This window comes from Notolabrus celidotus, chromosome 12 (genome assembly GCF_009762535.1).
Source record: "Notolabrus celidotus isolate fNotCel1 chromosome 12, fNotCel1.pri, whole genome shotgun sequence".
NCBI classification, from domain to species: domain Eukaryota; kingdom Metazoa; phylum Chordata; class Actinopteri; order Labriformes; family Labridae; genus Notolabrus; species Notolabrus celidotus.
In genome coordinates, this window is record NC_048283.1 from 14413078 (window position 1) to 14428683 (window position 15606).

The 15606-nt window shown below is 41.1% G+C and overlaps 1 protein-coding gene across 1 annotated transcript; it reads right to left on the reverse strand.

Moving 5' to 3' along the window:
* cacng7b (calcium channel, voltage-dependent, gamma subunit 7b) lies at positions 1–15606 on the reverse strand. Its single transcript, XM_034698182.1, has 6 exons — positions 15360–15606; positions 10839–11034; positions 10361–10447; positions 7993–8133; positions 3950–4095; positions 1–3305 (listed from the first exon to the last, which is right to left on the reverse strand). Exons 2-6 carry the CDS (start codon positions 11032–11034, stop codon positions 2859–2861), a joined length of 1017 nt encoding a protein of 338 aa, XP_034554073.1. The 5' UTR covers positions 15360–15606; the 3' UTR covers positions 1–2858.

Below are 15606 nucleotides of genomic sequence, written 5' to 3' on the forward strand. Positions count from 1 at the left end.
ACATGTTGAAAAGTTTTATTTATGATTAGAGGAAAGTGAGACACAGGTGTCGTCACTTTCAAAAACAGTGATCTTATCACATCGCTATTTAATTATATAACTCAAGATTATACTGCATCAGTTCCATTGAAGCATTAAAAAAGCATTTGTTTTGCCCATTTTTTTACAAAGGTGGTGCTGGGGGTCATGTGCAAGAAGTCTAGTCTTTATGCAGAAACAAGCGCAGCTACAACCTTTTATGTAACTATGTAGAGACAAAGGAGAGAAGCTGGGGGTAGATAGGGAAAAACAAAGAAGTGCAGAGAAAGAAAAAAAAAGAATACTAGATTTAGAGGCACCAAATGATTATCGGACAAAAGTAATACAAAGGGAGAAAAAGACGGAACAATTTTAGCAGTCACAAAGGTAGCGCTGAGTTAGAAGAAGTTTGAAAGTTACAGAGGTGGATGCAGGTTTCAATGACCATCAATTTGGAAAAATCTTCTTCAACAGCCACTGTCGCGGTGCCGTTGAGCAAGGCACTTAACCCCCTAATTGTAGCTGCAGAGCCAGCATTAAAGGCTGCAGCTACACTGGGCTTCACCTTAAATATGAGTGCATAAACAAAAAACAGGGTGGTGTTATAAAAAAAAAGACATGCTTGCTCAACAAAAACCCTGCTTGAAAATATGATGATATCTGCACGACATCACGCTATATTCACCCTGTAAGTCTTTATGAGTTTCATCCCACGCCAGTGTTCCTTTCTCTGTAGCATCACAGTGATAATGAAAACCAGCCATTACACAATGACTCTGTGGTTTAAACCTCATTCCTGAGATATATCATTTTGACATATCTTTGTGCATGATGTGCTTTAAATACATACAAAAAAACATTTCTAAGTGAAAATATGAGCTATGTTTGATGTTGCATGGGGTCTGCTTGTTACTCTGCAGCTTTGGGAAAACTGTTTTTTAAAGTAATTTCATAGGGGATGTGTAGTTTCTAGAGCATCTGAGAATGTATTTTATCATTGGTTAAAGCACATGAAAAGTTCAGCTTAAACATCCTTTAATGTCGTGCAACCTGCTACATCAACTTGTTGGAAGAAGTGCTACTCTGATCCACCAGATACCCGCTGCAGCATTTGATCGTCTTTTCATTTTCGAGATACTGTGCAAGATTCAACCTTTAACTTTAACACGAGTGTACAGTACAAGTCTAAACATTTAGAATAGCATAAAAAAAAGATAATAAATAAAACTCTGCCAGCTAAAATTAATCAGCACTATTTTGCTGATAGATTTGTCAGTTTAGTCATTTTCCAGGAAACTTGCCAACTATTTTCTGGCTCCAGTTCCTGAAGTTTGTTGATCTGATGTCTTTCTTTGTGATTTATGTTGAGTATTGATTATCTTTGCACAGTTGGTCTAATACAGCAAACATTTTGAATACCTCACGTGAAGGCGTGAGACTTCTTGTGGGGCAAATTCATTATATTCTGACATATCACAAATAATTAGAAGAAATAACGCAAATAATCATGATAATGCAAATAATTGCAGCCCTAAATGCAAGAGAGCTTAATTTCATTTCTACCACAGAAAATCATTTTCAGATACTCTAGAAACTCTTGAATGGAATAAAGCAGCTTTGTCTGCTTTGAGTGCCTGAACTTCACAAACAGGGATGTCAAACTCTGAGCACTAAGTGCAAATGTAAAGCATACTTTAGTCATGTGAGATTTTCAGATCAATTAACAACACTGTTCTTGAAAAATAAAACTTTCATCAGTCTTTAAAGCATGTATCCTTGATCGTCCTAACATTCACCATCACTCCCCCTTCTGGACGTTCTGGACCGAACCATCTCTTCTGCACCATCAGCCGACAAAGTGCGGGTCAGGCCTGGTCGAGGGTCAGTGCAGATCAGTGGCCAGTAGGGGGCATCAAACCACTGCATCAGTGCCGGCTGGTTCCTCCTTTAAACCAGCATGCTGCTTTCAGGGTGGTGTTATCGTTTGTTGTCAATGGCCTGTTGCAGTGTCTTCATTAAAAGCAGAATGAGTTGACATTTATTGATGGGACTTGTGCCAGAGCTTCATTCATAATTTACAACAGCTATACACAAGTCTTCATGTGCAGTTTTATGTACAGGAAGTTAAAAATCTGTCTCTTAAACAAATATGTAAAACCATTATATATCTTATGATATCACAGAGTATCATCCACTTCTGTCTGTATTTAATAACAACATTCACATACAGTGTTCTCAGTTAAGAATTACTATACTTTTAACTTAGATTTTGTCATTTATATCAATAATACTACTTTGACATTGCAAGTTATGAAACTGGATTGATGATGTAAGAAATTCGGAGAAGACAAGAATATATTCTGACACATTTACCCTTTGGTAAAAAGGAGCATAGTCCATGTATTGGCATGAATTATGGATGTATAAAACTATGTGCATCCTCAGTCTTCAGTGATCAGTGTGCATACAAATTTCCCGCAGCACTGCAGCATCTTGGTTTTATACCGCAGCACCTCTCGCCCCTGCCTCACTCTCCCTCCCTTATATCTCCTCTGTCACTCAACCTCACAGCTAAAGTCTTTCTAGGAAACACTCTTTCCCTTCTTTCCTTCACTTAAATTCCTCTTTTTCTTTCTTCTCTTTTCTTGTTTTAATTTCTTTTCATCACAGTTTCTGCAAAATCTCTTCGATCTTCTATTTCATTGTTCCAGAGCTACATTTTATTTACTTTTTTACATCTGATCCCCTCTGCCTCTTCCCTCTCACGTGATCTATGCTCAAAGTCCATCCATCTAAATGTACAGTCTACATAATTATGAGGAGTCCATGTCTCCCTCGTCCTAACAGGGGGAGGCACTCATGTGCATGTGTGCATGATAGTGAGGTGGTGGTACAGGTGAGGGAGGCATGGCCATGGGGAGAGCCTGGCCTTGAGGGTGTGAGGAGTGCGACCTGGGCAGGGTGTGGGTGGAGGGGTACCCGCTCGACTGTGGGTAGCTCCCCGCGGAAGAAGACCCAGATGGTGGGCTGCCCTGGCCGACCTTTTGGTGGTTGCTTTTGGGCGGAGCTGGCGGTGCCTGGTTGAGCTGGATGGAGATGTCGCTGGAGGCTTCGGAGGTGCTGCGGCCTCGCTTCGGCGGGGGCCAAGAGGATTCTGGGTGGAGGAACTGTCCACTGTAGTCACTGCTCTCGGACAGACGGGGGCGGTAGAGGGCAGGGTGGGGGCGGTACATCTCCTCCTCTGCGTAGCGCTTCATGAACAGATAGACTGACAACACGCCGGCCCCCTGAGGAAAGGAGAAGATGTAGTGGAGATAAGATGCGTCAAGGAGAGATACAAATATTAAAAAAAAAAAATAACAGATTCAAGTGATGTCAGGGGAAATTAGACTAAAATGACTGATAAGCCTGAAGTGTTTTAAAGATGGTACAAGGCTGAGAGGTGTAAGTATGCACTTTTGATCACTGAGGATTAAGAAAGAAGAAAGTGATGAATTCTTCAAAGCTCATATAAAACAGATTAAAAGGGAAAGAAAGGCAAAAAAAACTGAGACAAGGAGGGTTTAGAGGAGGGGGAGGAGGTAAGTTAACACTGAACTGTCCACTGCACCACATTAAGCAGAGCTGCTGATGAGGGGAAAGAGGCAAGAGGAGCCGGGGGAGGGAAGGAAAGGAGGTGGGAGATGAGCATTGCATTCACATGATACTGCAGCACGCATGGATGCACACACAAACACGCACACACCCTGCAATTCTGCGTCACAACAGATACCTCACACAGCCTCATAATTATCATCCCAGCATGCACACTCAGCATGCAATACTCTAGAGAAAGAGTAGACTCATTCTACAGAAATACAAAAATATTCTTCCTTTTTTAAATATTTTGAGCACTGATAAACACACACGCACAGATGACACACAGACTGACCTCTTTGAGTAAGAAGGAGGAGGCAGCGAAGGCGAAGGACCAGCCGTAGTGGTAGTTGAAGAACTGCTCGGGCTCTCTGGGTCGGTTCATCACCTCGTCATTAATGCTGGAGATGTAGAGCACCAGCCCCACCACCAGACTGAGGCCTGCACACAGCACAGTAACATGACACAGAGTCAGAGAGAGGAAGAGACTGCAACAGTGTGCCCTGGGAGAGAGCGAAGGGATTATTAGTCGTGATAAGTAACAGGGACCAAAGATGGAGAGAGGAGTTTTTACATAATGTAGTGAAAGAGAAGTAGATGAATGTTAGAGCCTTCTAGGAAAAAAAAACATATTTCATAGACCAAAAACGAAGAAGAGCATAGTGATAGAGGAAAAGTTTCCCCACTAATAAAGGGATCAAATGTAGTTCCAGAAAATAAAAATTCCACTTTTTAAAACCAAGCAGGCTTTATACAGTTTTCAAGAGAATTACAGAGCTTCTGATTTTGTGTTTTGCCTGCCTGTATTCACCCTTTTTTAAATGTCTGTGTGAAATGGAAAGGACTCTGTGTAAGCGTCTTGGCCTCCAGCCTTCCCTGGAGCAAAATTCATTTATTTAAGAAGACAGCATTAACATCCCAACCACATCCTCAGCACGTCAAAAAAAGATTATGTGCCATGTCTCATAGTGATGACCTGCCCTTCTTAGTTATATCTCGTGGGCATGAGAGACATTTGTGCACATAAGATAATTTTCTTGTCTGTAAAAGATAAGTAGTTGTTTTCAGAAGCGATACTGAACGCTGTCTTATGCCATGTGTGATGAATTAATCATAACCAGCCACTTTCGGCTCCATCACACCAGTTACTCTGATAAAACAGTAGAAGAATAAGTCTACAGCCGACTTTATAGTCATACGCTTCAGAAAATGTTTGAACACAGAACACAGAAGGCACACAGATGGCATGGCTACACCACAAAGAGTATGATGAAACTATGATCAAGCTAATAAAGCATCACATAGTCAAACAGAACTACTCTACAGCAAATCCATTTCATCACTCAAGTGTTTAATACAAAATTCGGGGGGTTCTGTAGCACTTTCACCAACACAGGAAAGCATAGTGAATTTAATGTATTCAAGCAGAGCTAATTACATAAACACAACATGGGGCACATCCCTTAACTCTGCTGCTCATAGGAATACTAAAGAGCACTCACACCATACAAATGGTAGTAACAGCAATAGATAGCAAGTGGATTCATTACCTCCACTGCAGATGATTATATCATTAATGACCTGTATGCACAAAACAAGTGATCTGTGTGCACATGTGAATAACTTCTGAACATAGGACACTAACTTGGTCCAACAAGATAATTATCTCGAGCACACAACATAAAGATTATGCCTTAAAGGTTAGAACTTGTGAACACAACATTGACTTGGTCCCACAAGATCATTTATCTTGTGCGCACAACATATATATACTTGCGTGTAGAACATTATAACTTGTGCAGACAAGATACAAATTAGGGATAGACCGATTATCGACAGGGGTGATTATCGGCGCCGATTTTGAAGCATATTGGTATCGGACTTTTTTTTCAAATTGGACGGACGATAAGAGATCAATTCAAAACTGGGTTATTTTGGCTCATTTCTCCTGCAGTTTCTCATCACAGGGGACGAGCTGAGCAGCATCTGTTGTGGCCCCTACAACTACTAGTGATTAAAAACTCATACAACCCCACTCAAAAAACTGAAATACCCCCATAAAAGAAAGAGTGAAAGATTAACATTTCCAGTTATATACCATAGAAAACTTTAGTGAGCTATTTATTTGTTTAAGTTTTCATTTCACTTTATAAGACATGCTGCTGAGCCTGGGAGCTCCCTGCACTTTGTGTTAGAGTTTTAAAACAAAGATGTCTATTGTCTAAGATAAAAAAAAAACATTTAACATGTTGCAAGTCTGAAAAGCTGTTTAATAAACATATGCTTAAAGTCAGTTAAACAAAGTTAAGTGTTGGAGTTTGTATTATTCAAAATTTTGACGACAATGTTTTCCCTTTTACTGCAAATGAATATTGGCTCAAATATCAGTTATCAACCTCCTTGACTACTAATAATCGGTATCGTATCGGCCCTGAAAAAACATATCGGTCTATCTCTAATACAAATGTTACCACAAGACAAATATCTTGTGCACAAACTATATAGACTCATGTGTAGAAGATTATAACTTGGACAGACAAGATACCAACTCATTCCTACAAGATAATTATCTTGGGCACACAATATATAGATTTATGCCTTGAAGATTATAATCTGTGAATAAAGACACTAACTTGGTCACACAAGATCATTTATCTTGTGCACATTATACATATACTTGTGCATAGAAGTTATAGCTTGTGAAAAATGAATTATAACTTGAATGCACAAACAAAATACTTGCTCCCACATGGTAGTTATTTTGTGCAGACAGGATACAAATTATCCCCATATGGGACTTAAAGGCTCTTTCTTCAATTATGACAGGCCATCAGATTTAGTTAGAGTTACATGCAGCCTGCACTGTTAATGTCAGGTTGTAAAAGACTTGAAACCCAGAATTATTTTTCACTTACTAAAGAATAAACCCTTTCACCTTTAGCTGACACATACCACTAAAATCTCTTTACTCTAAGTACATTCCCATGCTCCAATGTCAGCTTAGAGAAATGTTAAATGCATGAGTTTCAACATATGGCCATCATCAAAGAATCAATATTCAAGCACTGCAGCATGCTGTAAGCAGCGAATATGATTATTTTTAGCTTTCACTGCAACATTCAAATGCATCACAGGGCTGTCATCCGGCTCGTCCTTTACATAAACAGCTGAGTGGTTATGTTGTTGATTTTAAAATTGATGCAGCACGCATGATGCAGAAACCATGCTGCTGTCAATCATACAGTGTAGGTACATTTATCTCGTTAGTAACATCAGAAAGAGGACTGACACAGACATGTATGTACACGTAAAGAGAGGAGGAAAATAATATTTGTTCTGTGTGGAACAAGGGAGTAGATAAAAAGGGGAATAATGTGCCTCAAAGAACATCAATGACTGCTATTTGCTGAGCGACTAAAACTAAAATATTCAAATTATCACAGTTTCAGTACTGCTAACACTTTAGGCTCCATAGTAGTCTAAATCCACCCCGGCATTCACAGACTACTAAGAAAAAAAGACTGAATGAAGGAGTGAGACAGATAATAAGAAGGAGAAAAGCTACAAAGACGGGGGAGAAAGCAAACAGAGGGGGGAGTTGAGGGGAGAGGGGGTGAGTACGGCTGTGTTTAAAGGAAGAGAGGCTTAGTGCAGCAGAATATCAAACCGCAGAAAAGCAATTTGATACACTTGCCCCTTGTTATCACCCTATTATCAAAATACCTCATGAAGTAAAACACTGCGACACTTTCACAACAGCTATAAACATTACATAACCCCGCCAACGTTACATAACACTTATTATTCCGCTGCACCCTTTATCGGCAGGTCCCCGCTACGGCAAGTCAGAGCCATCGCAGCAGAGCCCGTTTGATGTTTCCTCTGAGCTCTGCAGCGCTGCTTCCCTCTCAAAACATGTCAGTGAAACTGCCTTCAGAGAACAAGAGCTTCAGTTTGGCTCCTGACAGTCAGCAATGAGGGCAAAAAAACGGGAGCTTTACAGCCACCTGCTGTTCAAGAAGGTTAACTACATCATTGAGGGAAACCAAGCCAGCAAACCTACTCAGAGCAGCGCATAGTTCATCATTTAGATTTTTTCTATCAGAAAAAAGTGTAAAGACCGACTTAAGAGCTGTTTGAATTCCAATGCAGACATTCAAAGTCAAAAGGTCACATCTCCCCTTGCAACCTTGATACCTCATCCTTTCACTTTTCTGACTCCAGCGTCACACACTAAAAATAGACCCGTGATGGAGTGACCCTACATGTGACACAGGGCACATCAGGCCTGTGTAATCAATCACAGAGTGACAGTATGACATGACTAATGGATCCCACCTGAGAGGATGAAGAAGATGCCGGAAACAAAGGCCAGGATGGTGCGCTGAGGCCGGATGTGTCCGATGTTACTGATGACGAAGGCGGTGAATACAAAAAGCAGCGACACCATGGGGAAGGGCGTGGCTGTCCGCACCATCTCTGTGAAGAAGGGAGGTCCCAGTGTTACAGAGATGATGGAAACTCACAGTTCAATATCATCTCGAAGCTAATACTTCCATATGTGGTTAAACCTGTTGTGTGAAGTATTCCTTTCTTATCATGGTCTGCTTTCCCAATGTTTGGACACATTTCAATGAGATTTGTTGCATTTGGTGAAGCATCTCATTACTTTTTAACACTGGAAACTCAACTTTAATATGTGTATGTGATGCAATGCAAAGCAACAGAGCTGTAAACCTGTACCATTGCAGAGAAACATCACTGGATTTCAGTGTATTACTTATCATTTATAAGCATCCTGTAGTACAAACACAAAGCATGAAAGACAGGATGCTGCAAACTTCACAGAAAGTCTTGTTTTGTGTGTCAGGTCATCACTATTGAAGACGTAGATGACGCAGACAATGAACTCATCAGCAAAGACACTCTAAATGTAGTGATTGAAGTTTTCAGTGCTTTTCTTGTTCCGAAATTTAGGTTCAAATTTTCTGTCCTTGAACGAGACTGTCAAATGAAATCCTTTCCACTCCTTTAAATCATTTATTAGATCAAAGAACACTCAGAGTGGTGCTCTTTATTTAAGTTATCTATTACCAGCTCATTCACTCAGACACAGATCTGTGTTAATGAAGATGGTCTGACGTTTCTTACTCAATACAGTACATTTGAATCTGGGAGAAAGCAAGTGACTTTTCTGATGAGTTATTATTAATTTAAATCCTCTATTATCCTGATTGTTTTTTAGTCTATAAAAAATGGAAAGTAACATCAAAATATTCAACTAGAGATCAAGCTAAGGTCTTAATGTGTAATAGTAGGTAAGGGCTGGCTGTGGCTTGGTGGTAGGAAACCCCAAAATTGCTCTGTAATAGTCTGCGGGTGTGAATGTGTATGAATGGTATTAGTTAACCCTCCTGTTATGTTCATTTCTCTGGAACAGCCATAATGTTCCTGGGTCAATTTGACCCGGGGCGTATTCAATGATCCAAAAGTATGAGAACCCCAAGAAATCCCAATACACATTTTTTTCAATCTAATTTTTAACTCCATTACTAACAATTTAAATCAAGATTTAGTCTATTGGTGTTCTTTAATTCTCACAGATCATGGTTCAATGAAGATAACTCACTCGTTTTTCATTAAAATTCATGTTAATTTTTTTTAATGTACACTGGAAAGCCCTAAATATAAATACAATAGTTATACATGACATAGATTTTTGTTTATTTTATTTTAAATTTTGAATATTTTTTTTCTATGAAGTGATGTAAATTAACTCAACACCTCTTCTGTCACATGCTGCCCAGATTTTTATGCTGCATTTAGCAGGTTTGGAAGGCACATATTGCCTAAAATAGACTTTAAAAAGGGTCAATTTGAGCCGCAACATAACAGGAGGGTTAATACTGATGGTCCCTTACTATAGCAGCCTCTGCTATCAGTGTATAGATGGAATGTGACGAGGAGAGGAAAAGCACTTTCTGTGGTCAGTAAATCAAGGTATGCCCTATTCAAGTAAAAGCTAATTTGCTGTTAAAGTCACTATGAGGAGTTTTTAAACCAGCTGAGAAACAGACTGAAACCAACACTGATGCCTCTTTATGACCTTCAAAAGCAAACAAAGCCATAAACAGCAACACTGATACCTTCTCTGTTGTCATTTTTAATGCCTTAAACCACTCAGTGGGGGTAGGTGTCAGACCACATGATTGACATTTGACTTGAGAAACATCCTTTTTCGGCTGTTTTCATTGCAAATAATCACATTGAGTGATAAATCTGGCTGTTAAAAGACAGCAGGGTGAGGTTTTTGTTGAAAACACTAATTTTGCATGTACAGAACAAGAGATAAGAGGTATCACTTTGTGCACAATGGGGCGCCAAAATTGATATAAATCAAAAGTTCCTCATAGCAGCTTTAAAGACCAAAGATATATTTTATTCACAGTCATACAAAACATTTAGAAACAGCAAATCCTCACAGCTGAGAATCCACAGCATCAGAAGTGTTGCATTTCTTCAGTTTCTCTAAACTGTCACTTGATAATGAAACAGTTGCAGATGTATTTTCTGCAGACTGAATAGCACAGTAGTTGTAGCCTTAATATTATGTTAAGACTACAGTACCCAGAGTCAGTCAGCAGGGGGACTGTGCAGAGCTGCAGACTCAAACAGGATATGATGAGCTGTTATATGTTTTACTCACTGAGGATGTTTGCAGTGTTTTCCGTGGTGATCTCTATTTCGGGTTCAGTGAAGTACTCTGACGCAACACATCTCCCATTTTCTGATCCTGTGAAAACACCACACACACACACACACACACACACACACACACACACACACATGCAAAGAGGACAATAAAGATGAACTGTTGGGGTTTGCTTTAGGATCAGAGTCAGTGATGCATGAAGAAACAAAACAAAACTGAACAAAGAAGCGTGAGGGTCTGTGCAGTCCTGCTCACAGGTAACGATCATGTTTGTGACAGCTATGATTCTCGCTTTCTCTCTTTCCTCCTCTCGCTGCTCTCTCACTTGGCTGCTTTATTCTATTAGTGTGTGATTTTGTGGGCACAAGCACACACACACAAACAGCAGGAGGTTTTAGGTTTGTGTGTACAGTTAAATCTAAAATCATCCTTGAATTGTGAAAGATTCACACATGTCGTTGTGTTTTCCTACCGGCCACAAAGCAAACTCTCCAGAGCCCAGAGTGCAGCGCCATCTTCACCTCCATGCTCTGATTCTGCTGCAGGATGATGCCCTCCACCATGATCAGCCAGTAGTCTGTGGACACAGCCACCCCCACCAGCAGCAGCCCGCAGGCTCCAAACACCGTGGACAGGATGGTCAACGCACGGCTGCTGCACGAACTCATCTGGAGGGCAGAGCAAGATGCAGCGGGGAGAGTGAGGGGTGAAAAGAGGAGAGGAATAACACGTGAAAAATTACACAGAAGAAGTCGTAGGTAAACTTGGAAGGGGTCACATAGGGAGGTCAGTAGAAACGGGGAAATACTGAGAGAAACATGTGATGTGCGCCCATGCAAACAGCTCCACACTCCTCCTGTCTCGTTATTGCTAAAGAGAAGTGAGTGACACATCCAATGGCAACCAATCCTGTTAAAGGTTAGAGAGGAGCAATAAATGATGACTTCATAGCAAGCAGATGAACTTAAAGTGAACTAAAACTAAGAGATAGATCATAATCACACATACACACATGTGGACAGGAAGGAGGGGTCCTGTGTGACTCACACATGGTCTTTCTGTGACTTAGTTCTGGATGACTGGGAAAGACTTCACTGCAAATCCTCTGAGCGTGCCGTCTGCATGCTAAAGTTAGCTTTCCTTGCACGTGTTTGTGTGATTATTCAGGAACCATTTTGCTTAATTTGGACCAGTTATGGAGAACAAAGTGAAAAGAACACAGCGAAGCAGGTTTGTTGGTCTCTGTTTATGCAGTTTATTGGGCATTACACCGAGATAAGGACAAGCGTGAATGAGGTAGGTCTGCAGCAACCTCAACTACAATCTACCAAAATAAAAGTCTATTGCTAACACAATCATTTTAACTTATACTTGTCCCATTTAATATTTAAGAATGCAGCATGCTGACATGACACATTTCTTATCTTATGGTTCAATATTTGAAGCATCAATATATCTGCATTAATACTGTGGCTGTGTTGACATATATGCTATATATGTTCAAATTTCCTGTCAGTAGTGGTTTAAGGTGTGGTGTGGTGTAAATCTGAATAAAAGGGGTTTAAAATGTTGCCAGCTGTTAGATATTGATTATCCTACACTAACATATTAATGCAGAACTCATGGGTGTTGTGCAGCATTTAGTATGACATCATTATGGACTTTCTCTCTGCACACCCAACATTATTTTTCCACCTGGAGGAAGATCATTACATTGCTGCTGCAGACCTTCAATTTCACCCGTATCTTCCTTTTTAAGAGGATAACTTCATGCAGTGTTTTGGTATCGTTTTGAGATATGGTGGACTTCCAATGTCTCTTCTGTGCTAATTTACATTTTCTTTCCAAATACCATAATATGCTTGGCTTTTACAGTCTATTTTAATTAGCTTTCCTTTCTTATTAATGCAGTTGTGTTGCACTGCTTGCAAGGACAAACTCTTAGAAGGAGCTCGGTCCACAATTATAGTATCTCTCAATGGCTCGAAGTGTTTTGTCACTGCATGCTTGCTGTGAAAATCACACTGTATCTCAGAGTTTTCATGTGATTAGAGTGCACTAAAATCCCTTTGAATGAAATGTGACACTGTTAAAACTGTCAGCAAGAGGCCCAATTATGACCATTAAACTATGTACCTGCCTGGCAGCAAGGTGCATGTGCAAACAAACACACTGACATTCAATCCTCCATCATTCAAAGCTACAGCCTCAGCCCAGTGAGCAGTAAGTAAACTTTTCCATCTTCATCACTCACACACACTGTGCTGAACTGTGAAAAAGTGAGAATGAACCTTTTACACCAAAGTCTGATCCATACTCAGTGATCTTAGCTGCAGCAGGAGATTTTTTTCACGTCTCACTTGTCCGGTTGCAGCGATCATGTTACTACTCAAGCTTCACCGCCTCCTTCTTACAGTCGCTGACACGAGTGAAATCGAGCATGTTCTTCTGCTGATGTAACACAGCTGCTGCAAGGTTGGAAAGAAGTGTGTGTGTGTGTGTGTGTATGTGTGTGTGTGTGTGTGTGTGTGTTGTGTGTGTGTGTGTGTGTGTGTGTGTGTGTGTGTATTTAAGTGTGATGCCTCTGCATGTGACTGTGTGCAGCGCAGCTATCTGTATACTTGTGGCCTGCTAGTTGCCTGTCATTAATACAATGTGACCAGGGTCTCTGTTATTTCTTGTAATACTCTCTGAAAATCCACAATCTCTGCATATTTTGTTTTCATGAAGCAGACACTGAACTTCTGGACCTTGTCACTTTCTGATTGAGCTAACTGCTTAAAAATTAAGATGAAATACATCATGGTTAGGGTGACTTATTCATTTAATGATGGACATTAATCAGCCACCTAAGAATAGCAATAAACGGCCTAAAATGTGATAAGTAGCCTACTTTTTTTCCCCTCCTGGAGCATCTCAGCATCACCAACCTTTGAACCATCAAAGAGCAGAGCTACCGCTTCACTTGTATAAAGTATAAGGGGACAAACCGTTGAACATATAGCTTGGCCTCTTCTAATCTAAACCAACTTTTTGCGAAACGTGACGACTATACAAGTTTGCGTCTTAGAAGGACCCTGAGTGAATAAAGGTTTTTTTCGTGAGAGGGTTATATGTTTAAAGAAACAGCTGGTTGGAGTCAGAGAGTGTCAGAGAAATCCTAAGAGGAATGAAAAGTTGGGTCATGCTAACGCTGAAGGAAGCATAAAAACAATGGAGGGTGTTACGGGTGGGTCTAACAGATGTGGGGAATTAAATATGAGGGAAAAGATCTGTTCACACAAACAGTAAAAGAGGAGGGATGAACGAGTAGGGTACAAACTGCCATCAAATTAGAGACACAAGGAGAGAACTGGAAATTAGTATTCAGCTTGTCGCTGCTGTGTTTTCAATTTCTCTTCTTTTTTCTCCTCTAATCAGAGGTTGTGACCAGCCCAGAAGTGGCCATTTCTACTGCTGTTGACACTTGGGGCTGTTGGTGGATGAGAGTTTGATCCAGTCTGATTGAGAGAGTTTGAAGTAGTCCCCGTAAAATCAAAAACAACTAGGTGAAAAGCACTGAAGGCATGTGGGGGGGGAGGATACAAAGATGAGGAGGGGTGTAGGAGTGGGGCTCAGGGATGAACAATCACACCTCACAGCAGCTGGAGAACGTGCCGAAGATGTCAGGAAAGAGTGTGAATCAATTGGAGTAGCAGCGCAGCAGAAATGAGTGGATGTGGATGAGTGGCTCTTGCAGACTCATTCAGCACCACGGACAGCACCCTCATCCTCTCTCTGAGAGGCTGCCCGTCAAACAGGCAACACAGGAACCAAGACCAAATACATGCTGCTGGTTATAAAACGGATTTGAATTCAAGTGATTATGAACAAATTCAACTCTTTATCCCTACAAGAAAAACCCTCCAAAGAGCTGTTGCCACTTCAGGAGAGGGCTCAGGATTGAGATTGAGGGAATATAAATCAGTTTGCCTGATAGATAGGTGATAACAATCCCATTTTAGCACTCTGAGACAGGCCCCTCAGCTCCCTCCCAGAAAGTAATGAGCCGTTCGGATGGGTTAGATAGGAGCCACAAGAGGGACAAAAGGTTTAATTCTGTGTAATCTGTCACAATCTAGAGACTGACATCACCTCTGAGATTCTCAAAGAAAGAAGAAAGAAAGAAAGAAAGAAGATGAGGAAAAGGATGTTAGGGCAAAGTCTTTAAGGTAGGGAATGAAGGAGTGTATGCAGGGAAAGACCTTGGCCCAAAAAAAAAAAAAAAAATGAAAGGAGTACCCAACATGGACGCGCAGGACGGGTATGCGCCCACACCTGTGCTAAACTACCCAACCTTGACTGTGAAGCGTCTCCAAAATGAGCCTGAGAGGACGCAGGAGTCACTCAGTGGGAAATAAATGACTTCATAACGACTAACGTTGATATCGTGACTCGATGGGTGGGTTTGCTCATGATTTCTCAGAGCATTTCCGCTGCGCAGACAACTCGAAACCATTTTAACAGAGCCGAGCTCACATTTTGGACCCTTCGGACTAGGATTTCTGTAAAACTGCATGTATGTGAAGCTGGATCCCTCTCTCACGGGGCTGACTGAGGCAGTGATGTGCGCATTGGCTTGTTTAGAGCCCCCCCTCACTGTCACACACACTCGCACGCGGAGTTTGGAGATGATAAACAGAGCAGGGAACATGTGAGCGACTCACACAGGAACAAATATGGAGAATTTAGGAGAAAAATTACGCGCTCGTTTACGACTTAGCTTTCAGGTAACATGCTAATAAGATGTTAGACGGAGACGAGCGGCTGTCTTTACGCGTACACGACATGAGAAGACACGTTATGAATGCTGCTCTTTTTTCCAGAGCTGTCTTCACACACCAACACACACTCATTGTCTTATAAATGACTGACTCAGGTTAAAAAGGCGTCATTGATGCAGTAAAAGCCAAGAAGCACACACCATAGTTATTAAAATGGAAAAATTACTCACCCTGCCACGAGAGTCGTGCGCACACGTCAGTAGCCAAGAAAGCTCACAGCAGGAGGCTCGCTGGGTTTTGCTCTCTCTCTCTCTCTCTCTCTCCTCTCTCTCTCTCTCTCTCTCGCTTCTCTGTATTTCTCTTAAGCCCCCTTACCCATCCTCTAAATCCCTCACTCTCTCTCTCTTTCACTCAATCTGTCCCAGGCACTGCGGTGGATCGGTTTCAGCGAGCTACTCTGGCTACAGGAGAGACACA